The following is a 25868-nucleotide window of genomic DNA, read 5'->3' on the forward strand; positions in this document are numbered from 1 at the left end:
CTTGGTGCTTCCCAGCCTGGGCCCCACTGACTCAAACCAAGTGTAACCAGGTCGAAGGCTCTCTCTCAGCTGTGCAGAACATGGACTCCCCAGCAAGCAATACGTGCTGTGATTTCTTGCTTAGGAATTGACAGTAGAGGGACTTAGGGATATGGAAGGAGGCCTTTGTTCAGTGAGCAGAAAGACTTCCTGGGGGAAGATTTGTAGTTGAAGCCCTGGAGTGTCTCTGGCTGAAGACGCCTGCTTATTGTCTTACTGTACAAGGTAGAGATGCATATCCGTGTCAGCTGACTAGTGGTACCATGTGATTGAAAAGGCCTAGGGGAAGTGCTGGGTCACTTCGTGGTGATGTCCAGGGACAAGAAGTATTTCCCTTTCCAAGCAGGTGCCACCTGCAGCCCCAAGACTGGCACTTGGTGTGCCTGGATATCCAGACAGGTAGCAGAGTAGGTTTTTGGGTCTGCCAGCTCTCCCATTTCCTGACTAAAGTCCTTTTCTTTTTCCTCTCTAGTCCATAGTGGCCTTTCTGAAGGACCCTAAAGGTCCTCCACTGTGGGAAGAAGATCCTGGAGCCAAAGATGTTGTCCACATTGACAATGAGAAGGTAATCTATTCCTTGTCACTTCTGATGGATACTAGAGCCTTCTGTACCTGGGTCTCCCAGGAGAGGAAGCCAGGTGTTAGCCAATGTGCATTGTCTTCCAGGCCAATGAGGCCGCTCTGGCTCTATACCATAGCCAACAGGAGCTCGTAGGTGACTGCCGGACACATATTTCTCCACTGTCATATTTAATATGTTCTAACACGTTTAGCTGTTCCTTGGCCAAGTAGATTTAATTACCTCTGGTTACACTGTAAGGCAGATGTTGCTGGGGGTAGTTTTGCCTTTTTTTTTTCCTTTGAGTCATGTGTGGCTGAATAAATTCTTTACCCTCTTGAGCTGCATTCTCAGAGTTGGCCGGACTTGAGGGTGGAAGGGTGAGCCTTGTTTATGTTCACTAGTTCTTGATGACTTAAACAAAGCTGCGGTCAGCCTGACTGTTAGCCTTCCCAACCGGATGTGCTTCTGTATAGCCTCAGACCTCATTGGTATGGTGTCCCATTTATGTAGCTGTGTCTTCACATGGGGGGTGATGTCACATGGTCTGATGCAGGCAGTACACACCATGCATGCACACGTGTGCACCCACACACACACTTAGAATATGCTTGCTGTCTCAATTAAAACATAATTTTTAACTTCTCTGGCTCTCACCTTTCATTTTAATTATTAACCTCTCTCTGTCTCTCTGTCTCTCTCTGTTTCTCTCTGTCTCTCTGTCTCTCTCTGTCTCTCTGTCTGTCTCTGTCTCTGTCTCTGTCTCTGTCTCTGTCTCTCTCTCTCTCTCTCTCTCTCTCTCTCTCTCTCTCTCTCTCTCTCTCTCTCTCTCTCTCGTCTCTCTATGTAGACCTGGCTGTCCTGGAACTCACTATGTAGATGTAGACCAGACTGGCCTCAAAAGATCCTGTCTCTGTTTTTAAGTGCTGGGTTTAAAGGCATGTCTAAAATTATTGACTGCTCTTAATGCTTATTAACCCAAAAGGAAATTATGGCTTTTTAAAAAACTTTCTGGAGGATTGGAATCATATATGATCATTGTGGCCTGTCCCCTGACCATGAATCAGGTTTTGTTTTTTAAAGATTTATTCTATTTGTATTTTATGTGCTTTGCCTGCATATATGGAGTCAGATAACCTGAAACTGGAGTTACAGGTGGTTATGAGCCCCTTGTTGGATCCTGGGAATTGAACCTGGGTCCTTTAGAAGAACATCCAGTGTTTTTAGCCACTGAACTATCTCTCCAGCCCCATAAGAATCAGTTTAAATATACTAGGTGTCTACATTCTGAGGCATAAAGTGCCAGGTTCATCACCTGGAAGGTAAAGATTTTTAGAAAGCCTCTGGTATGGGGGGGCAGGGAGAGCGAGGTACGGGTGCCAGGAGGTGACATGCGTACTGTAAAAAGAGCAGCACCAATTGCTCCACCTGTGAATGGTAAGCCTTCACTTCTTTGGAAAGCAGTTGCCTGGCGCCTCCTTCTCCCCAGCGCCACATCCTGAACGCCCTATTCCTGTCTTCTGTAACTGTAAGAGTATTGAGGGGTTTTCACCCTGTCCACAGTCCTGTTGTTATTCTCTGTGCGGTTTTCTCTTTCATTAGCATCTCTTCTCAAGCTAGATCCCCACAGATCAGTGGTTCTCAACCTTCCTAATGCTGTGACCCTTTAATGCAGTTCATCATGTGGTGATTCCCCCAACCATAAAACTATTTCACTGTTACTTCATAACTGCAATTTTGCTACTGTTGTGAGCTACAATGTAAATATCTGATATGCAGGATATCTGGTAGGCAACCTCCAGAGGGGTCAGGGCCCACTGGTTGAGAACCACTTTCTGTGTTCAGGTTGGATTAGTGGTTTAGTTTTTAAGCTTTGTGTTCCATACTTTTCAGCACCGTTATTAATGATTTTTGTTGTTTTCAAGACAGGGTCTCACTATGTAGCTCTGGCTGTCCTGGAATTCAATAAATAGAGTAGGCTGGCCTTAAACTCCCAGAGATCTGCCTCCCAAGTGCTGGGGTTAAAGGCATGTGCCAATAAGTCCACCTGTGAACTCAAGTTTTTATAGACTAGATATCATAAAATATTTTCTTCTCAGATCTTTGCATCTTTTATTCCCAGTTAGGGCCAGATATCTTTGTGAAGGTTGTTAGGATCATGTCTTAAGCCCTAAACCCTCCTCAAAAAAAAAAAAAAAAGAAGAAGAAGAAGAAGAAGAAGAAGAAAGAAAGAAAGAAAGAAAGCTATGAAGGAGAGATCTCTTGTGTACTTGTCTGATAACATGACTCCCCAGAGACACTTTACAACACTTACTCAGGGATGTTGTTTCAGAGATGTCTGTCTACCTGGTACAGACTACCTCTCATTACTGAGCTCAAATACCTAACTTAGGTAATCTTCATTTACCTTTGAAAGCATCTCTTTTGTTCCTGTTAGTTCCCTGGCTGGCAGACTCAGCATCTAACCACTCTCAAATAAAGGCCATGATTTTTACTCCCAGTGTTAAGAATCAAGCCCAGGGCTTGTATGTTGAGCAAACTAACTCCCTCTGAGCTCCATCCCTGCCTAAATACTACTGTTTCTTAAAACTTCCCTCTTTGGTTGTTATTTAGGTTAACATCTGATTACAATTCTGTTTTAAAACAAGTGCCTAACCCCTCTGTGAATGTAAATAAGGGTTAGCCTCTTAGGGTTTTTTCTTTTATAGAGTGTTCTAGATTCCTACAAAAATCAAAATCTTGTTTTATCTCACTGAAAAAAGTCTAGGTAATACACATTAGCTGTTGAATATTTAGAAAGTACAGCTTATGTGTAAAATCATCCTGTCTGTCTCTTCATTGAGAAATGGCCCACTACTGATATTTTTGGAGGCTTCCAGGCTTTTAAGGTAACGCATACATAAATATTTTTACTCTGAGGAATGTCATTGCATTTATATATTGTTTTGTAACTGCCCCCCCAGTATAACATGCCCATCTCGCTGTGACATTAAATGTTCCTCTCCACTGTTTTAATGCTGCAGTTGTATTCCATTGTGCAGGTTCTGCCATCATTTATTTACTTAATGCCATGTTGCTGTCAGGAAGCTGCATTTTGAAATTTTCTCTTATTTTCCTTATTATTCAAAAAGAAAAGGCCTCTAATTTTCCTCTGAGAAAGCTGGTTGCAGGAACTTATGCTCTGTGTGGCGCTTTGCTGCAGCCCTCAGCAGGCTGGATCTCCTCATCCTTCACCAGCTCTCACGATGACTGTTTTCTTTTTCTGTTTGCCGAGTTTATTTAGCAGGTCATTTTATATTATCTAATACTGTGCCAGGTGCTGATCTAACTGTTTCACAAATACAAATGATCTGTTTATGATGTCTGGGTTGTCCTTCGGGGCACTGTGGACACAGGTGGGGGGTGGGGGCAGGGAAGAGATTAGCCCATGGGGACTCACCATCCCATACTTCAGCCAGCAGATCCCCGTGGCCACAAAGAGTAGTCATGAACACTGTTACCTTCACTGAGACGCAGTCTCTTGCAAAATCATGAGGAGGGCTGGCCTTTTCAGTAGTCTCATGGAAAAAAATGGCTTTTTGATGTCTTTGGATTGTATAGATAGAGCTGGAAGTTAGTAGCTGGCCCCGGCTTCTTGACCTCATCCAGTGACTTGGGAGAACCATTTGTCCCCTCAGACCCCAAGTTTCCTCCTCTCTGATGATGGGGTTGTCTGGAATAGGGCAGCCTGAGGTTCTTCCAGCTCCTGTTGGGCTGTGATTGAGTCTCATGTGAATTCTGAGGCATTCACCCACTTGCCTCCTATCACTGGGTTCTGGGGCAGAGGTAGCCCAAAGCCTCCTATGCTGTCTCCCTGTGTGTGACCTCCTGGTGTTTTCTTTTTGTGCCTTAGGACTTCAGACGCCTTCTGAAGAAAGAAGAGAAGCCACTCCTCATGATGTTTTATGCTCCCTGTAAGTGAGTGCTCCTTGGCCACAGTCCATTCAGATTTTGCTGGTGATGGGCAGCCAGGGTTGCTTGGGGCCCTGGTCTCTCTGCCTTTTGGCCTTCCTCTTGGCCTTCTGACTGGCTCCCATCTTCCTGCTGTCTTCCTGCCCTTTCCGCTCTGGACACTACAGGGTGTCTTGTCTACTTAGCTGTGCCTTCTCATGCCTTCCCATGTCTCCGGCCCTTGAGACGGCAGAGCATGCCCTCCATCTGAGTGCCTGCTGTGGCCCTGCTGTTGCCCACCAACCCTTGGGCTTGCCACTCCTCACCACCCCAAGCCTGTCCCTCCGGGACACCAGCACCCTCAGCACTGCTGTTGTCATCTGGCAGGACTAGGGGACCAGGATGAGGGGAAGTGGACCCTGGGGATTTGGACTCCATAGCTGTATGAAGCCTGAGGCTTCGGGAAATGGCAAAAGGACAGCCGAGGTAGCATTGGGAAGACCCAGGTCTGATGCCAGCTGGCTGTCAGTGAGCTAAATGAGTTTAGCCAAGTACTTCACCTCTCTGGGCTGTTTCCACAACTTGTCAGAGAACAGGCTTTCCCACCTTTTAACTGCATTCCACAGACTTGAAAAGATCACCACGCTGCACTATGAGTATATGTAAATTACATGTAAATAAGCTGATTCTGTGTCACAAAGCCATACTTACCTCACCACGTGCTATGTCCTGTACCAGGTGAATAGTATTTTCTGTTGTATTGGAAAACTATTTGCTATGCTTGCTGCTTCATATGCCTCTGATATAGATCAGCAAACTGTGGCCCCATGGCTCACTGTTTTTATATAAAGTTTTGTTGAAACACTGCTATGTAAACAGTCTCAAGGAGGTACTGTGTAACCACGTCTGCAGTCTCATAGTCCCAGCTCATAAGTACAATTGGAACCTGGTAAGGCTCTACACTGTGACTTTGGGACTGCACATGCCCTTCCAGAAGCCAGAGGGGCTTGTCAGCTGTGGGAGGAGGTTGTACTCAGGAGTATGCGTGGTGGGGACAGCTGGCACAGTCAGTGACACCTGACTTTTGTTAACTCTAGAAAGCCTACCTCACTTCCTTCTTTCTGGAAACTCCTTGCATAGAGGCCCTTTCCCTGTTCTCTGTACATTGGTGTACACCTCTGGCCACATGTCACTTTGGGGTTCTGGTGGCTTTGCCTGATTGAGCCTGTAGTTTGTTTACCATGACAACAGTTCCTGCCTAGCTCCAGCCTCCTCCCAAAACTCTCTTGGACTCAAAGGTGTTCATGGCTATGGGAGGAGCCCAGTTAGCTTATGCCTGAAGTTTCGCCATGGCTTCCTCTCTGTTCATGCTCACTAGCTGGTCCCGGCAGTTTTTGTTTTTGTTTTTGTTTTCTGTTTGCTGAGGCCCTTATGAATCATTCAACTGCAGAGTGCTCCAAGAAACCACCCTTCCTCTCTGGAACCTGGAGGAGTGGGTCTCCTGTAGCTTGTCTTAGCCTCCAGGACTCTACACATGGATGAAATGAAACTGTAGAACGGGGTGTGTGTGCTGGTAGACAGTGCATGTCGGGATGCAGGACCAGTGTGCGAGCCACTCAAGGTCCCCTGTAATTCTATCAGTCGTTGTAAAAGCGCATCCACGGGCACTTGCAGCCCGATGTTTGTGCCATCTGCCCCGCCCACTCTCCCAGGCTTCCTGGCAGTGGGCCTGTGTTGCTCATCGCAGCGGAGACTGTCTTTAATAATAGAAAGCTGAGGCTGGAGGAGTTGGGAGCCTCAAAGGTGTCACAGAGCATATTAGTGGTGGGAAGGGAAGAAGAAAACTAACTCGCTAAGTTACACTTCCCGTAGAGGGTCAGATCGGACAGCCTCCAAGGTCCCAGAGATCCCGGGTCTTTTTGTCATGTGTGTGTGTGTGTGTTTAGTGAAACAAACTCAGGCTTTTATTATGCCTAGACCAAACCAGCTGCTGTGGCCCCACTCCTGGGATTCACAGCCGTCCCCTCACCCGGCAATCTGTCAGGACTCTGATCTTCTGATTACTTGTGGATGAATAAACCCAGAGACAGTGGGAGCCTTTAGCTGTGACAGGCATCCAGGTCCCCAGGCCCTGCTGCTTTCTCAGTAAATGTTTGTTCACTGAATTAATGAGAAAATAAAAAGACTGTCTGCTCTGGGTTTGGGACTGTGAGAGTGATAATTAGTCTTACCTCTTCCCCTACATTGCAGTTGAATCCCCGAAAGAGGAGCTTAGATGAGAAGCCTGGTGCCAACTCTATTTTTGTAATTAGATTGGAAATGGGGTTAGCCTGGGGTTTCCTGATCTTCCTCATTCCCTCAGGACCTTCTTTATGCAGAACTATTGACCTCTGCCCCTGGGACAGATGGGGAGTGCATTTGCCCAAGGCTAAAGATGGGTAAAGCGGGAAGTGAGGCCACACCTGTGGGAATGGGCGGTCGCTTGTTCCTGGTGGATAGCTGGGCAGGTGGGCAAGCGCATTTCACTGGCTGAGAAAGGCAGCGAAGTACAAGAGAAGTACCATGTGTACTCCTCACTCTCTTCCTGGAGTGGTGTGGCATCCCTTTGCTCCTATGGAAGTACTTCTCCCGCTGTGGATGAGGAGCTGACTCGTACCCTGTGTTGAACTGAGATCCACCCCGGGCATTGAGTGACTCCTCTCTGGGTTAGGCTCTGCCTCCTCTCTGGGTAGCTCTGCACGGAACCCATGGGGCAGGCACTGTCTTCACAGACAGGAACACAGATTCACATAGCCAGAGTACCATAACCCTCAAGGGACACTGAGATTCACTTGCCCAGCGTGCCACATCCTCAAGGGGCAGGGGCAGACAGATGCAGATGGGAATCTTATTCCCTGGAGCACAGTGTCCCTGCTCTGCCGTCTACTGCTTTCCCTGCCATGGCCTCAGCTTGTGTATCTCCACTAGAGCACTGCCCTGTTTCCATTTTCCTCTGGGCGTCTCCACAGTGAGAGCAGCGTCATCTTCCCACCTTTTTTTTTTTTTTGCCACTAATTAGTGCCCAGGCCAGTGTGACCAGCCAGCAAAAGAGAGCCACTTGACTTCCCAGGACAGGTGCTACAAGCTCAGGGTTGGTAGCCTGTGGCAGAGGTGTGCATCTATCAGGCAGGGATGTTGGGGAGAAGGCTGGTGGTAGTCTGTGTCACAATTTCCTGCGTCAGTTTCTCTGCTGGTAGACTTGTTACCAGGAAGGGTTGGATAGCCCCAGGAGAAGGAGGACAGACAGACAGACAGACAGACAGACAGACACACACACACACACACACACACACACACATTCTCCATGCCTCTGTCTGCCCTTGGAAGGTGAGAAGTCCCTTCCACTTGGGTTCTTTGCTCACAGCCTTCCAGGCTGTGAGCGTGTGTGTCAGCCTGCCACCGATTGAGACATGGCCTTGTTCTTTGAGACCCCACCTGACACAGTTGCAGGCAGCCCTGGATCCTTTGGCCCTCAGATACACCTTTCAAAGCTTCCTTTGCAGCAGAGTAGCTGTCAGAAACAGTAACAGCTTGGCATGTTACAATTCCTGGTGACTGAGCGAGCTGGACCTCATGCCCAGTGGGGTCAGTGCAGAAATGTGACTTGCTCTGATTAGAATTGGATGAAGGGGCAGGTTTGTATCAGGCTTTCTCTGAATAGTAGTGGATGTTTGCCACAGATATACCAATGCTGGTGTGGGAGCATTACCACCCCAGGGGAGGAGTGTGACCATTCAGATCACAGGAAGCTGAGAGTGCAGAGCCACAGGCTTCTTTCTGTTCAGAGCCAGGAAGGCTGGGAGTCTGGTTTCCTCCTTTCCCATTTGTGAGAGAGAGAGAGAGAGAGAGAGAGAGAGAGAGAGAGAGAGAGAGAGAGAGAGAGAGAGAGCACCCAGAAATGAGTTAATCTAGCCAAGGCAGAGTAAAGATCAGTGCCCCAACTCCTTACCCTGGCCCGGTGCTCTTCCCACCTGCAAGAGCCAGCGCCTTTCATGCTGGGGCTGCCTCCAGTTTATTGCTTAATTATGCTTGTAAATGGAGAGAAAAGAGGCATGAAAATCCCTAAAGTCATTGTACTCATAGTTACAAATTTCCCTTTCTAGTGGCATTTGACTCTGGTTCATTTGCCATTGCTGACTAGGTAAGGAGGGCAGCTTTTAGCTGTGGATGTAGGAGGCTGCTCTCGACATCTGTCCTGACTCCCCGTGTTGCTATGGAGCAGGCCAGCCATGCTGGAACACTGTGGGCTTTGCTTTCTCTTTGGCACCTTTGCTCATCCCATCTGAGATCCATGGAGGAACTAGGGGCTCCGTCTTGTTTTGTGCCTGTAAATTCTTTGCTGTCCACGCCTTTGCTTCCTATCTATCCCCTGTGGGTTCCAAGTCAGCCCTGAGCTTCCCAGTGTATGTGTGGATGGTGTCGATGTTTGTAGGTGGCTGCTGGCCTGGTGTGGGGGCTGGGAGGGGCGCTCAGGGCTTCTCATCGCTGTAACTGGGTGTGGTTTTCCTTCTGCCTCTAACAGGGTGCAGCATGTGCAAGAGGATCATGCCACATTTCCAGAAGGCTGCCACCCAAGTGCGAGGCCACTTTGTAAGTAAGACACTTGGGGCCAGAAGGGCTGATGGCTCTGACTTGGAACCAGGATGGGGTGGGAAGGGCAGGTTCTAAACTGTGAGGCTACCAGTCCCCAATGCCCAGATTGCTTCCGAGACCTGTTCTTTAAAGGTGGAGAACTAACTACTGTGTTTGCAGGGCAGGAGTGGTTGGTATCTTGGCGAAGGCCAGTGATGACAGTGAGGTGACAGCACACCAGGGACAGGGAGTGAGGGCAGAGCATTTGAAGCCTAGCGATTTGGGTATTGGGGCCTGTCTTAGTTAGGGTTTCTATTGTGTTCTATTGTCTATTCTATAGGGTTCCCATTTCTATGGTAAAGAGACACTATGACCGTGGCAACTCTTACAAAGGAGAACATTTAATTGGGGCTGGCTTACAATTTCAGAGGTTTAGTCCATTATCATCATAGGGAGAAGCCTGGAGGTATGCAGGCAGACATGGTGCTAGAGAAGAAGAGTTCTGTATCTTCATCTGCAGGCAGCAGGAGACTGTGTGCCACACTGGACGCAGCTTGAGCATATGAGACCTCAAAGCCCATCCCCACAGTGACACACTTCCTCCAACAAGGCCATACCTACTCCAACAAGGCCATACCTAATGTTGCCACCCCCTCTGGGCCAAACACTCAAACACATGAGTTCAGGGAGGCCATTCCTGTTCAAACCACCACAGGTTCAAAGTAGATGTAGCAGTTGCTGGCGGAGAAGAGGGTCCAATGGCAAGGAAGGGGATTGGTGGGACTAAGGGTACACTGGAAACTCAGAGCAGGGTCACCATACCTGCCCCAGGTCTTTGGGTTTTATGTTGGGGTTGGGGGCCAGAGCAGAAAGAAGCAAGCACATCCAGATGGGAGAGCTGCAGAACCAAGACTGTAGACAATCTCAAAGAAGAACGTATAAACATGTAGGGAGGCAGAGAAGAGGCCAGTGGGTCCCAGGGAAGCCTACTTTTAGGGGATACAAGGAAGAGAAACCATCAGGGAAGCAGTTCTTTGGAGAAGCCAGAACAAACAGCGTGGTACTGGGGTGGACATTTAGAGAGGAGGAGTTGGGCTGAGGTCCACGGTGGAGAGCTGACTGCTTCCTGCCGGCCTTCCTTCCTGCCTGCCTGCCTGCCTGCCCGCCTGACCTCTGCCCTGTCAAGAGTTGTCTTCTTTGCCATGGATCTGTCCATTCTCTAGAATAAGGCAGGAGCACATTTGTTATGCCAACCACCTCATAAGCATATAGATCTTAGTATGTTTACATTGTCTCAAATCAGATCTCCAGGTCATTTTCATCTTATGAAACTGAAACTTTGTGCTCGCCCAGCATGAATCTCTCCTTTGCTTCCAACCCCTAGCCCTGATATATAGCTTTCTGTTTTCTGTTTCCATGATTTTGAGGTTAGATCCCTCATTAAAGTGGAGTCATACAGATTTGTCATTTGTAACTGGCTTATTTTGCTTAGCCTGTTGTCCTCCAGTCTACCCATGTTGTAGCATGTTACACGATTTCCTTTTTTTCTTTTAAAGTTGCATAATATGTACACACGGGCACACACACCTATCACTTATCTGTGTATCTCTCCGGACATTTGAGTTGCTTCTAGCTCTTGGCTGTTACAAAAGAGACTGTGAACATGGGTGAGCAGATGTCTCCTTGGTTTTCCCGCTTTGACTGCTTTTCTGGTGTGTTTGTCCATTTCTGCACTTACCCATAAGTAGCAGAAGCATTTTTGGTAGCAACAGAAAAGCATCTGCTGCTTTTAGGAGCATGGAAAAATCCATACACCATTCACAGAAGGCTATCGGAGGAGCCATCTCACTGAGTCTGGCCCATGTCCCATTACAGGAGAGCTGAAGTCTTGAAACAGCATCACCATCTTTGTGGATCAAATTAAGTGGGGATTAGTTCAAAGTCAACATAAGCAGCATCACGCAGACAAGGGAAAGCCCACGATCTGTCTGCAAGGTTAGCTTACAGGAACCAGTGTTTTCTCTGCTGACCTCATTCTGGGGCAACACCAGGGTCCTGCTTGCTTCTCATTTGTGAATTTTTAGTCATTTGCCTGAAGACGTTTGGCCTTGAGGTACATATATATCACTCTGGGGAAATTTCACTGCTCATTTTTGGGGCCTCAAAAGATACCATATTTTAAGATTATTTAGCCTGGAGAAAAGACGTAATTACCCACTATGTTCTCCTTGCCTGTGCCCGTGTACACTTCGAACTGCTCAGCTCAGCTTCTATACTCTGTGGAACTATCAAATCAGAATACGAATTACCCCGGCCGGCCCCGGCCACATGTTCCATTGCCACACTGTCCACCTCAGTACCCCAGCGCCCTCCACCTTCCACAGGACTGGTCTGTGCCCCGCACACAGGTCACCCTTCTTTGCTTTGGGTCATGTCACTTTACTGTTCCATACACTTACAATCTGTGGGCTTCCTGGGAGCAGCTGCTCTGTGTAAGTCAAGTGTGTTTCTTCAGCACAGAAGGTACCCGGTTAGGGTTGACAAAGGGGGAGCTTGGAGTGTATCACTCCTAGGTTTGTTTTATTTTAGGAATGCTATTCCCTCCTCCTGTATTAGTTATTAAGCTCAGATATGCAGTGGCAAGGAGACTTGTAGGACAGGGACTTTGTCCTTGGTCAAAGTCATATGCCGGGATGTTTCAAGAAGTTGGCCACAAAGCATACTTATGTTCAGGGGACCTTTCTGGGCTCAATCTAGAGATATAAAAGTTGTCCTTTCTGGTTCCACCAGTGACATTATTGAAAAGCCAGGAAGCTTGCCCTTGAATTAAATAGCCCAGTGAAGGCCCAGTGTGAGTTACCTCTGCCCAGGGCATCTGTGTTGTGTAAACTCACATTTCCTTGTTTGAGGTTTGATTTGTTCCATTTCCACTTAGGAAAGTGGCTTTTGTAATGTTCTGTCCTCCCCCTAGCTTCTTAAAGGGGGAAGAGCACTGATTTCTGGTCTGGAACTCAGTGTGCAGTGGTAACTTCCCAGAATCCAGGACAGACAGGAGGACTGGGCAGACAGGAGGACTGGGCAGACAGGAGGACTGGGTAGACAGGAGGACTGGGCAGACAGGAGGACAGGACAGACAGGAGGACTGGGCAGACAGGAGGACAGGACAGACAGGAGGACAGGACAGACAGGAGGACTGGGCAGACAGGAGGACAGGACAGACAGGAGGACAGGACAGACAGGAGGACAGGACAGACAGGAGGACTGGACAGAGGTGTTGATTGCTTCTGCCTTTGCACACAGAGCACAGCAGGGCGGACATAGACTCTTTCCTCCAGGAATCAGAAACTTGCCCTCCCCACTGCTAAAATCCAACTAGCCTAGAGCATCCAGCTGCCTGTTCATTGCTGTCATCTTTGAGCCTTTCTTGTCTGGCTATGCCTGTGGCAAGGGTCAGAAGTTGTCTTTTGCTCCAGAGCTTGGGAGGTGTCCAACCTGATGATGTCATACAGGAAGTCAGGCCAGGTCAAGGATCTGTGGCCTTTGCCATTTTCCAAACTCAGAGCTGCCCTTTGGCACTGACATTGACCAGTGGTGAGTCATGGGCATCTGCCCGCCCTGCTGCTAGCTAATTGCCATCCTCATCAGCAGTCAAGCTGCTCCCCGGGTCAGCAGCATTAGAAAGAGCTGTGCCTCCATGTGTCCCCTTCCCGGCCTTGCCCTTATCCACACTGGGCCTTTCTGCATCGCCAGTCTCTTGTTAGCCTCAGCCACGATTGGAAGTTAAGCTGATGTGCGACAGTCCTGGTGACAGACTTGTAAAGGTCAGGCTCGATGCTGGCACCCACTCACTGCCTAGCTGGGATTTCTTGAGTGATGCGCTGAGCCTTGGCCCCTCCATTGCTGTAGCTTTGAAATGGGGATAATGATGCTGGCTCACTGGGTTGTGAGGAGCCAATGTGCAAGCTTTGGCACACTTTGTAGGTGCAAATGACCTCCACCTTCTCCTGACTACCGAGTTCATGTGTCAGGTTCACTAGGAGGAGGTGCCTCCAAATCCTGCATTCTCTTTGTAGGGCAGAGCACACTTGGCATTGTACTTTCTTTGCCTTGCCATAGTTGGTCCCTTCACGATCTTCTCTGTGCCCTCGCTTCAGTTCCTAAGCTGTAGTACCACCTATCTGATAGCTTACACATTACATTCTGGATGTCGTCCTCTTACTAAATGCAGTGTTTAAAATAAAACAGCTTCCCTCCACCTGACACACTGTTCCCTCCACCTGTAGCCTTCCTTCAGGCCCCTTACTGAGCTGCCTGGATCCTCAGCAGTGTATCCTGTTCCTTGGCAAACACCTCTTCTTACATCTGCCATCTTGTCTACATCTACCATCTTGAGCCAGGCTCTGCTTGGCCACGTAGATGTTTGTTGGAGGCCACTGCCTTGTCCTCTGACCTACAGCTCTTCCCTGACAACCTACCCTGTCATATGTATTCACCCTGTGTATTCTAGAGCTCTGCATCTGTGGATTCAGCCAACAGTGGAGCTAAGATATTTAGGAGGAACTGCTTCTATATTGAACATGTACAGATTGAGTTTACCCCTTAAGTCATAACTATCACAACTATTCAGCATCAACATTGTCTCCTGTTTGGTAATAATCTAAGGTAATTTGGAGCTTATGAGTCTCTCTGTAGGGTATATGCAAATGCTACTCCATTTCATAGAAGAGATGAGAATCCCAAGATTTCCATATCCTGGTATTTTTCACAATTCCAGTGGATACTGGAGAATGACTGTATTTCAAAGAAATGCAACTGGATAGTAATGTTTTCTTTGACCTCAGTAGTTCTCTACTGCACTTGAATGGAGTCCCAAATGCATTGACAACTAAACTCTTTTCCAAAGTGACTTTGGCTATCTTGCGTATAGCCTTCTCTTTTCCAATTCTATGTATTCCTTTAATACTAGGCCTGGGGAGGCAAATACAGGAGACTCTCTTGAGTCCAAGGCCAGTCTGGTCTACATGGTTGCAGGACAGCCAGAGCTACATAGTTAAACCCTGTCTCTAAGTGCAAAAGCGCGCGCTCATGTGCGTGCATGCACACACACACACACACACACACACACACACACACAGAGCTTACTCTTCTTTACCTAGTCATTGTCCCCCAAATGACTGAGAAGTGCTACAGACCTTGGGATAAGACACACAAGTATAGATGTTTTGAAAAGGCTACTTTGGAGATGAGATTGGTTTTTGCCTAACCGGATGACTGAGTCTTTAATGGTTGCCACATGGTAGGGAATAAGCATCTTCAGCAGGGTGACCAGAGTGCCCAAAGGGAGGGACCAGAAGCAAAGACAACATGTGCTCTGAAAATGTGAGCAGATTTTAGACTTTGTAGTATTAACAAAAATACCCAATTCATCTTGAGCTTAAACAGATTTTATTCATGTTGCTCCTTAATCATCAGAGCACAGGAGTTGCTGCAGATGGGGAGACTGAGGCAGTTGAGCCTTGTCAAAGAAGATGCATCTGCTAGGTAGGGAGTTTGGACTGCAGTCCAGGTGTCTGTTTGGAGCTCACCACGCATACTCCACTGGTGGTGGTGCGGAGGAGGATTGGGAGGAGGAGGGAAGATGATGCACACTTTGCAAGGTATCTGAGAAGCAGACAGGTCAATTTCCTTCCTGTGTAGAAATCTTAGACTTTCTCCTTCCTTGCTGAAAAGAAAAAAGAAAAGAAAATGTTGATCCTAGCAGGTGTACAATTAAGAGATTTGTGAGAAAGAAGGATTCAAAATTGAGACAGGGACCATATGGGCCGAGGACAGAGTTGGGTTTCCATCTGTATTCTGTAGAGTTGTGGAGTTTGGTGCAGAGAAGTGATGTAGTGCAAGAAGAGGACGTGTGCAATTAATCTTGTGGCAAATGTGCGCTGATGTGAGGGAGATCAATTAGACAGGAGAAAGAACCTTGCAGTAGACAGATATTCCTGGGCAGACTCAGTCCCTCTGGCGAGTAAGCAGAGTGGTTTTTAGGGGCTCCAGACTTCTAGTCAGTTCTCTTTCAGGCTTACCCCCCCTTATTCTTCACAACACGCCAAAATAGGGAGGGGAAACCCTGTTGATTTAGCAAGCACATGTTATGTGTCTGTTGTATGCCAGACACTATGCTAGGTTTTAAAACCATTGAAAAGATGTTTCTGGACTGAAGGGGCTGAAGGCACAGGCAGCACAGTCAGGACCATCGAGGCTTGGAGGAAAGAAGGACCTTGAGGTCACAAAGCACCAGTTTGGGGTTTAAAATCTTTGACCTAGGTGTCTCATTCTCTTCTCTTAAGAGGCCTGTGATGGTTACATCACCTATACCTTCCAAACAAGGAGCCTTGCTAAAGGTGACTTTCTAGAGGCAACACAGCTCATAGGTGCATACAGACACTAGGATCAAGCTCATTGCCCACCGGAGTCACTATGTTCCTTATTCTCCTTCTTTGTGTCCATCTCTGTTCGAAACTGTAGTGTTTAGCTTCCTGTGTCACCTTTTATGTTTTCCTCTTCACTTGTGTGTGTGTTACTCTGCTCTGTGAGCAGCCTTCCTGTGCTGGCCATTCTACAACATCCTCTCATGATAACAGACTTGAAGTTGTAGCATCTAATCCAACCCCATGGGAGAAGGTCCCACTGTAGGTAGGGCCCATCTCATGAGACACAGCATTCTGGGTGGTTCTTAGTACTTAGCCATATAGCAGTGACACAGCTACTCACTTTTCAATTCACCGGTGTGGACCATGGAGGCCTTTATAATTATAGTCAAACCAGGTTGAGTGTGAGGGTCACCAGCAGTAAGAAATAGAGGGGTCGCAAGGCAAGATCAGGAATGGGGAGAGATTAAGCAAGCTTGTGGACCCCTCAACTCTTATGTACTGTGAGATTCATGGTCTCCTTAGCCACATATGAGAAATGGAGTGTGAGACTACTGTATCAAGCCCAGGTGGGCAGCCTGAGGACAGGCGTGCGATGTCTAAGGTCGCTTACACAGAGGCTGTGTGTCCAAAAGCCACTGTTTCCGCCACTTAAAAAGATCAACCCTACTTGAACATGAACAGAGAAAAAGGCACATTGTGTACATGATGTGCCCTTGATCCAGGCCTTCCTGAACTCAGCCATCAGAACCCTGTTCTTGTTCCAAATGGTCTTCCTGTGGAGCAGCTGTCTGGAGGGCAGCCCTGGAGCTCCAGTGCCTGGCTTTTCCAAAGTTCTCCATTGTTGTCTGGGCTGGTTCAGACAGCCTTGTTCCCCTGGTTACACACCAGCTTGCAAGGCTATGTCCCAAGTGCCTTCTTCTAGAGAGACACTTGGCAAGGCCATTCATGGATGAGTGCAGGTAGTGAACCAGTCTCTTCTCCATTCTTCCAGGTGCTGGCTGGGATGAACGTCTACCCCTCAGAGTTTGAAAACATCAAGGAAGAGTACAATGTGCGTGGCTACCCTACCATCTGCTATTTCGAGTAAGTCCCCTGATTCCCTTCTGGAGTATGCTGCCCCCTGATGGTATTGGTGTCTCTAGCTGAGCCACTTTGTCTCTCTCCCCGTTTCATAGGAAAGGGCGGTTTCTGTTCCAGTATGAGAACTATGCGTCCACGGCTGAGGACATCGTGGAGTGGCTGAAGAAGTAAGTTTGTGTTTGGGTTCATCTGCTGTGCTAAGGGCAGCCTCTTACTCACTCCCTGTGTAACTGGTTCCCCCATGCAGATCTGTGATGGAGGGTGCAGGAGCTATGAGCTATTACCTGTGGTGATGGGACTGCTTAGAGTCTGCCCCTCCCTCTCCTTCTTCTTGGCATAGAGCTGGGGAAGGACTGTCTAACTTGTCCACTCTCTTTGCATAGTCAAGGGTTTTCTGAAATCTTCTCATTCAGATTGAACCCCCAACACACACACCCTGACTATGATGGATAAAAGTATTTCTCACCTAGGATGTTATGTTTGAGAGAGTTCCACGAGGTCTCTCTGAAAATAGGACTGCCACTGAGTGCTTATTTAAAAAACAACACTGTATTAGATGCTGTGAAACTATTCTGGAATATTTTAATGTCTTCAACTCTGACACACATACACCCAACCCTGCTTCATGCCAATCTTCAATCCCTGCTTTATATGATTGGATCTCTGGACATCAAATCCCACAGTTCTGTCAGCCCCATCCCTCATCTTAGCCAACATGAGCCAGGCCAGCTGCCTTGTCCATCATCCCACCAAACATTCCACTCTTCCTAAGCTAAGCCTAACCTTGCCAGAGCCCTTGCAGAACTCAGTGTTCTTTCTGGGAGTCCCCAGGCCACTGCTCCCCCAGTGCCCACCCTGCTCTCACGTGTGGTCACTTGTGCATATATGTAGAAATAACAGCTTTGTGTGTTACATATGTGTGGCTGATGCCATTGTAAGCACCTGATGTTTCTTGTCCAATATTCACAGGAGCACTGGTGGGAAGGAGTTTTTATCTTGTTTCATGGTTGAGTTAACGTGGGCAGAGGGACAGAGCAACTTGCCCATGACTATAGAACTGATAGGTAGCAAGACTGCTGACCCCACTCTCTAGGAGGCCCCCTGGGGATCCACTCAGAGTTCAGCATAGACCCTCAGCCTCACCCCTTCCCCACTCACCAGCTCATTAATATATATTGGCATCTTTACTTTAGGGACCCCGAGTGCAAACCCTAGGGTTAAAGAATTAGTTATCCAAAGATACAGAGGTTCGAGATGTGTTTTTTAGAAATTGTGATAAGAATGGATTTGTATTAAAAAAAAAAACAAAAAACAAAACTCTAAGGAGCACACTGACGGATTTCTGAATGTTGAAGTCCTGATTCCCTGAACTCCCAGGGGCCAAGGAGATGAAACACCAGTCTATCTGTGTTTGCATAGAGACGTGTATTTTTTGGAAGCATTTTCACATCTCTGTCCCCATCGGCTACCTCATTTTCAGGCCCTGCCTGGGAAGGCTGTTCCCTATTACTGCATGTGCACTGTCCTAACCTGGGCCCTCACTTTCCTATTTCCCTTTTTCATTTGATAATAAGCATGTACTCTCCTCCAGTCTGACATATCTCAGTCCGCTTCGGGAAAAGGTTTCAACAAATAGCAATCTCATTTGTCACCAGAGCATAAAATCTGCCTGCTTCGCTCCCTCTTTGCTAACCTTTTCTCATTTCAAAACACCCTCATCTCTTTCTAGAAGGATAAGGTTTTTGTCTGGGGTGGAGGATGGGAGTGGGGAGATGTGATCAGGGTGGCCAGCTGTCTGCCGACATGGGGGTTTTCTCGGTGGAGATTTGTGATTGGTTGCTGTCTCTACCAGAGCGTGCCACCCGATCTCAGTATCTCTGCACCCACATGCTCCCCCACTGACCTGATCTGCCGAAGCCTAGGACTGCCTGCTATGGAGCCATGTCCTGGCCGTGTCTTCCTCTTCACCTCTTCTCACGTCTCCTCGGGGTCCGAAGGAACCCCTGCTGTCAGCCTAGTACACCTGTAGTTTCCAAGATGAGAGAGGAGCCTGGAACTGCTGGAAAGAAACCTTGGGGCTCCCTGCAGCCACATTCTAGGCAGATGTGAGCATTCAGGCCTGGGGCACACTGCTGTGCTCCCCCCATCAAACTAGGAATAGATAGGTCACCTCTTATAATGGGATGTCCAGTGAGCTGCCTGATCTAACTCCAGCCCCAGCAAGAGTTAGTCATGTCACCGTTTTGTCAACTCCCTTAAAATTTTAAGTATTTTTCTGAATGTGTGGATTTTCAAGTAAGATGTTTCTTGTAGAAAACCTTTTGAAGTATGAGGAAAAGCACTTCTATTACCCTCTTACCTAGAGACATTTGAGTGAATTTCCTTCTAGATTTTCCACTGTGCACACCCAGCTCTGTGTGTGGTTTCTCCATGTCGCGTGCGTTTTAAGTCTTTACCAGTTCCTGCAGTTCTAGTGGCAGTAGAGGACCTCACCTTAGCACTGCCCTGGCCCTCAGCTGTTCTCCAGGGTCTCTGTATAGCTAAATGGGGTCCATCTGTCCCTGTCCTGCCTGTTTCTCCCTGTGATGTGTAAAGCCCCAGAGAGAACCTGACCTCCCTAGAATGAGCCCTGGCATCTGGGGGTACAGCCATCACCATAGCAGCTGTACCCCCTCGTGGTTCTAGGGGCTCCATCACCTCTGCTGAGTTGGGGTAGTAGGCAAGTAGAGGGGTCCATTTTGGCCTAGCTGCACACCTCTGCCTACGTCTCTGAACCAGAGGTAAAGTGAATTAACAGACACTGAGTGTTCTTGCCCCCTACTGCTCCAAGCTGCTTTCTCTGTCTGACTCACATATCTCCCAGGGTGACCTTTCCAGTCCTAGAGAGCCCAGGACAGATATACTGTCTAACGTGCAGAGCACATGGAATCAACTGGAGGTCCGGAAGGGTACTGAGGAGTCACTAAGCACACCCCAGCAAGGACCACAGTGTCCTTTACCTCACTGTTTTTGTTTTTAAATAATGTATATTTTTAAGAGTGTGGTGTATGTGTGTGGTCTGTGCACACTTGAGTGTGCGGGTACTCATGGACATGCACCCATGCAGAGGCCAGAGGAGTGCTGAGTGTCTTGCTCTGTCACTCTCTGCCTTATTCCCTTACAGCAGGTGTCTCAACACGTCTAGAGCTAGGCTGGCTGCTAGCAAGGCCAGGAGATCCTCCTGTGTCCACCTTCACAGTACTGGGGTTAGATACAGGAGACCTTGCCTGGCTTTTTACATGGCCTCTGGGGATTTGAACCCAGGTATTCACACTTGTGTACTAAGATCTTTTATCCACTGAACTATCAACCCCAGCCCTTTGCCTCATTTTGAGTCCATGTTGTGCATGATTATCTAGGAATGTCTGGTTAGTCCTTTGCACATTTGCAGGACATCTGCCTTTTGTCTGCCTGGGAAAACCGAAGAAGTAGCTGTAAAAGGGCCAGCAAGTAGTCCATTGTCCAGCAGATAGATACAGATTTATAGATATACTTTTTTTAAATTCTTCTCTCACATTACTTCCCAACCCTGGTTTCCCTCACTCATCGCCTCCCAGTCCTTCCCTTCCGCCTTCCCTCTCCTCCAGATTCACTTCATCTTCTGTTTCCCTTTAGAAAAGGGCAGGTCTCCCTGGGATATCAACCAAACATGGCATATCAGGTTGCAATAAAACTGGGCACCTCCCCTGGTATTAAGGCTGGACAGTAGGAGGAAAGGGATCCTAAAACTGGGCATAAGAGTCCAATACACCCCCACTCCCACTGTTAGGAGTCCCTCAAGAACACTAAGCTACATAACCATATATGCAGAGGACCAAGGGCAGACCTATGCAGGCTCCCTGATTGTTGGTTTGGTCTCTCTGAGCCCTATGAGCCCAGTTTGGTAGATTCTGTAAATTTTCTTCTTTTAATTTATTTATTTTCATTTTATGTACATTGATGTTTTGCCTGTAGAATGTCTGTATGAGCGTATCAGATCCCCTGAAACAGTAGTTACAGACAGTTGTAAGCTGCCATGTGGGTGGTGGGAATTGTACCCCAGATCCTTTGGAGGAGCAGTCAGTGCTCCTAACCAATGAGCCATCTCTCCAGCCTTTCTGTGTGTTTTCTTGTGGTGTTCTTGACCCCTCTGTCTCTCTCTCTCTCTTCTGTGCGGTTCCCTGAGCTCCACCTGATGTTTGGCTGTGGGACTCTGCATCTGCACGGTCAGTTGTCTGGCAGGTATTTTAAGTTTAAGTTGCTTACCTGGGCTTCTGCAGGCAAAGGCTTGACATGGTCTGGTACTTTCATCACCTGGTTCTGTTGTCTGCTGAGAATAGACTTACACAGTGCTCAAGTTTCTTCTCTGGAGCCTCTACTGGTTGGCATTAATTCTCCTCAGAGATACAGAAAATAAATTATGATTTCTCTTTCCCAAGCAGTCTGAAATACTGCTTTAAACTTTTACGTGTTTATTCTGGTTTTTTGAGACAGGGTCTTGATATGTTTACGGCCAGGCTAGCCTGGAACTCAGTATGTAGACTGGGCTGGCCTGGAAGTCGCAGACTTCTGTTTGCCTCTGCCTCCTTTGGCCAGGTTCCTTCACTCATTACTCAGTGAGCTTGCATTAGTTGCCTGCTGTGTGTTGGGTGCAAGAGATAGGAAGGCAAGAGGAGCAGCAGTCTGCAGAGAGCTAGCTGCCCGGGGAGGCAGACAGTGAAAAGCGCTGCCCTGTGCTCTGTGCAAGCCTTCTGCCCTGTGCTCTGTGCAAGCCTTCTGCCCTGTGCTCTGTGCAAGCCTTCTGCCCTGTGCTCTGTGCAAGCCTTCTGCTTGCTCCTTTTCCAGCGCTTCCTCCTAACAACGTGTCGCTCCTGCAGTGCTCTCTTGAAAGTAATCCCCCAGTTATCTGTGGCATGGGTTTACAGTGACACCCCTATTTGCAGCCCAGCACAGCCCCACTTCAAGGGTGTGGCTCCTGCAGCCAGGGTGATTTTTTTTCTAGCTCCTGAAATTGTGCTGATGTCTTTTCCCTGCTTTGTCTTTCCTGATGTTTTTGTTTCAGTGGAATTACACATTCAGAACAAAGGAACAAAACCTTGTGGTTTTAGGGTGCTCTCTAAATGGAAGCTTCTCAGGCTCCTTCTTAACCCTCTGATCTTATGCAGCTCATGTCAATGCTCTTGTTGAGTTTTTTTTTTAATTACTTGGATTTTTGTTGTTGTTTTGTTTTTCGAGACAGGGTTTCTCTGTATTGCCCTGGCTGTCCTGGAACACACTCTGTAGACTAGGCTGGCCTCAACCTCACAGAGATCCACCTGCCTCTGTTCTCCACCACCCCACCCCCCATCCCCAATATCAAGTGCTGGGATTAAAGGCGTTTGCCACCAGCGCCTGACTTACTGATTTGATTTTTTTTTTTTTTGGTTTTTACGAGACAGGGTTTCTCTGTATTGTTTTGGGTTACTTTGACTTTTAATAGACTGCATTCATATAATTTTCTAAAGACCTAAGATACTTGAGTATGCACTGAAAAGCCTTACCTCTGCCTTTTCTCCTCCCTTCCCATTTTCCCTAACATACACTAGAGGTATCAACTTAAACTCATTTCTTGCATGGTCTCAAATTGTTTTGTATAGCAGGTACAAATAAGAGCATTTAACTCCTCTTTGTATACAAGAACTGGTAAATTATAGATTGCTGTGTTTATCCCCGGAAGTCTGCCCGTGCTGCTGTGTAAAGAATTCCCACTGTTCTTCAGCACTCAGCCCTCCGCTAATAGAGATGGTTCATGGTGTACCTAACCTACTCCTATTGGTGCACACTAGCTGGCCCCTAGTCTCTGCATGGCAAATCGCCTGCTATAGATATCTTTGAAAAATTAACCTTATCATCATCATCATTATTTTGAAATAGAGCCTCACTGTGTAAACTTGGCTGGCCTGGAACTTACTATGTAGACCAGGCTGGTCTCAATAGTATGTGCTACCACATCCAGCCACAGTAGATATATACTGTGAAGATGAATTCTCTAATGTAATTGGCAGTGTCAAGGGTTAGTGGCTTGAGCCCAAATATAAGAAGCTAGATTTCATGGAACTAATGTGTGGCCTGTAATTTCCCAAAGCTTTAATTTGTCACCAGTACCATCTTGTTGTAGAATGTGGGGATCACATCCTATGTCCCAAGTCAGGTCCAACCTCCCATCCTCAATAAGCCAACTGAAGAGCCAGATCAAAAGTCGAAAGCAACTGGGCACAGCAGCACACCCCTTTACTTTAATCCCAGCACTCGGGAGGCAGAGGCAGGAAGATCTCTGTGAGTTTGAGGCCAGCCTAATTTACATAGCTAGTTCCAGGACGGGCACAATTACATAGTGAGACCCTGTCTTGAAAATAAATAAACTAACAAACAGGTGGAAAGCAGAAAAGGGAGATGCCTGTTTTCAGTGTGGTTCCATTGGGAAGAGGGATAAAGGGATTCAGCAAACCCCCAAATCCATCTTTGGGGTGCTGACTGAATAGAGAGCCATGGATACCCGTAAGCCTGTAGTGGTCCTGCTCACTGTTGATCCATCGTTACCTGAGCTCCAGTCTCCATTGTAGAACTGTGTGAAATCTCTTCCAAGGAGACCTTTTCCTTTTCCCAGTATGAGATTCCAGAGAAGTTCTTGTTTGTTTGGGGGTCCATTGTTTCAGGTCTGATAGTCAGGCTGAGAGACTCAAGTGTCTCTTTAGAAATCTTCACTGCTGTCAGACCTGTCTGACACCGAGTAAGCGTGGACCAAGCTTTGCCACTTTCTGTTTCTCAAGACCAGTGAGACTCAGGCTACCAGGGCATCTCAGTCCACAAAGCCAACATGGGCTCACAGGCTCTGAACCCAGCTTCTGCTTCTGTGGGGTTGGGAGATGGCAAGTCCTGCTGTGTGAGCCGCCTTGCTTGATGATTAATTCTCCAGCCCAGACTGCTGGAAACTCTGAAATGTTCCCTGCTGTAGGCGCTTATAGGCAGGGAACAATGGTTGTCTTTTCACATTTGTCATCCAAAGGGTTTTTTCAAAGCTGCAGTTAAGGTGTTTTGGCAAGGGGCTTGGCAGTAAAACAGCGGGGATCATCTGTCACCAGCAGGGATCTTATGTCACCAGCCATCTCGTCCTGGGCAGAAAGTAGGTACCTGGGAGCCTTCCCTTCACATAGCACCAGGGGTTATAGACACCAGCCTGTGGTTCTCCATGAAGGAAACAGGCTCCTAAAAGATCAGGCAGCTGCTGGGGTTTGCAGCTAGTGGGTGATGGAGTAGATGAGGGCTCTGGGGGCGTCAGCCATGTCTGTTCTCGGGCTCTAGAAGGATTAGTAAAGTATTGAAGATTCTGGCAGGGCGTATACCACCAACCTGGTTTTCCTCAGGCTCAATGGTCACCCACACACCCCTTCACAGCTTCTTTCTGCTCAGCCAGGTTTGGTTTTTCTCAGCCCTCAGGCCTCACTCCTTCATCCTCCTGTGTCCTGCCAATGGGTGGCACAGAGCAGGGCATCTAGCTCCCCCAGAGGGCAGTCTGCCGATTGCTGTATGTTCTTGCCGGCTTGCTGGAAGTTTGCAGCACCTTGAAACGGCTAGCGAGCACCCCCAGTTGCTGGGGAAAGCGAGCTTTCCTGGGCTGTCTAGAAAGCTGTAGCAATCAGCCAGCATGTGCACTGGTGTCTGCTAATAAGTACCTCTCTGCAACTCTGAGGGGCAGTGAGCAGAACAATCCCTTTCAGCCTAGGACTCTTCCTCCAGGTCCAGTTTCCAGTGTATAGAAGGCCTTGGTGTGGGAGCTATGTGTCCAGGGGGCTGGATTTTGTAAGGGCTGTTCAGGCCCCAGGGCTTGCTCTGAGCTCTGCCTGTTTTTGGTCTTCCAGTCCACAGCCGCCACAGCCCCAGGTCCCCGAGACTCCCTGGGCAGATGAGGGCGGCTCCGTTTATCACCTGACCGATGAAGACTTTGACCAGTTTGTGAAGGATCACTCCTCTGTCCTCGTCATGTTCCATGCCCCATGTGAGTGGAACTCTGCTGCCCCTACCTCCCCCTTCCTCAGAGTAGGATGCCACTTTGGGACTTGTTGGATAGGGGACATAGTGGAAACTGGCACGGTGCCTATCCCCAGCTCATGCGCCTGCCTTGTGTCTCCATTGGGACTGGCACAAAAATCCTGATCAGGCCACACGTGTTCCTCAGGAGAACTCAGGGCAGCTCCATCTCCTGTAGGCCTGCGTGTCCCCCAAGCCAGCAGGGCCTGAGGAGTCATACTGGGTTCCGGTTAGAGCAGGACTGGTCCTCCTTACCTAGGGTGGAGACCATCGGGAGAGGGCTGCCCTTCCCGTTAGCTGATTGGGCAGTGAGGCCAGCATCTAGAGTGCCACCCTGCTGCTTCACCACGTTCAGGCTCAGCCTGAGATGACGGTAGAGTCATAGTCCCTGGTGCTCTCAAGAGTGGCTGGAAGATGTGTAACTTTGAATCTGAGCCGGTGTCCCCTCTGCACTGTGCAGAACAGAAGGTTGACTAGGCTCCTGCTACCAGTTTGACCCAGTAATTATAAGAAGAAGAAAAGCAAGAATCCCATGCTTCCCGGATGAGTGCCGGAATTGCTGTGTGTGAGAGGGAAAGAAGGTGTGGAGCTATGGAGACACCCCCCACGAGGACGAGGGTGCACAGTTGATTAATCCTGTCAGCGTAACAGTGTCTACAGAAGCGTCATCTCCCATCTTACCCTCTATGCCACTGAGTGAGTGTGGTTAACACCACATTGCAGATAAGATTGCCACAGATTGTCCACCGCTTGTGAGTCCTATGCTGCTTCCGTCTTTGGTGGCCACTGATGGTGGGGGTGGGGGGGTGGCTTGACCCCTTAGGGAACTAGCTGCTACTATGAATTTCCCTTTTTTTGTTTGTTTGTTTAAGTGCTAAATTCTTGGGACTCCAGAGGAAGAGTATTTCCTGTGGTTTTGTTTCTAGTTCTAGAAACAAAGAGATCAAAAATAGTATTTTTTTCAAAGACTCTTTAGACTTGTGATGAAGACCTTCTGATTAATGATGGTGACAGAGGAGCCAAACAAGATGGCAGATGTCTGTGATCCCAGCCCTGGGGGTGGGAGAGCCTAGGCTACGGAGTGACACCTATCTCAAAAACAAAGCAAAGAAGATTAATGTCAGGGCCTGTGGAGTGTG

General features: G+C 48.0%; 1 protein-coding gene across 1 annotated transcript in view; it reads left to right on the forward strand.

The window, feature by feature from the left end:
• Nucleotides 1-25868, forward strand: part of Pdia5 (protein disulfide isomerase family A member 5) — an 88134-nt gene that overhangs the window by 36766 nt on the left and 25500 nt on the right. The window contains exons 6-11 of the mRNA XM_040750863.1: nucleotides 512-604; nucleotides 4491-4551; nucleotides 9090-9157; nucleotides 16556-16647; nucleotides 16740-16811; nucleotides 24561-24697. Coding sequence (XP_040606797.1) covers nucleotides 512-604; nucleotides 4491-4551; nucleotides 9090-9157; nucleotides 16556-16647; nucleotides 16740-16811; nucleotides 24561-24697 — 523 coding nt within the window. The remainder of the gene's footprint in view (nucleotides 1-511; nucleotides 605-4490; nucleotides 4552-9089; nucleotides 9158-16555; nucleotides 16648-16739; nucleotides 16812-24560; nucleotides 24698-25868) is intronic.

The sequence above is a fragment of the Mesocricetus auratus genome, unplaced genomic scaffold (genome assembly GCF_017639785.1).
Source record: "Mesocricetus auratus isolate SY011 unplaced genomic scaffold, BCM_Maur_2.0 Super-Scaffold_100008, whole genome shotgun sequence".
Classification (NCBI taxonomy): Eukaryota; Metazoa; Chordata; class Mammalia; order Rodentia; family Cricetidae; genus Mesocricetus; species Mesocricetus auratus.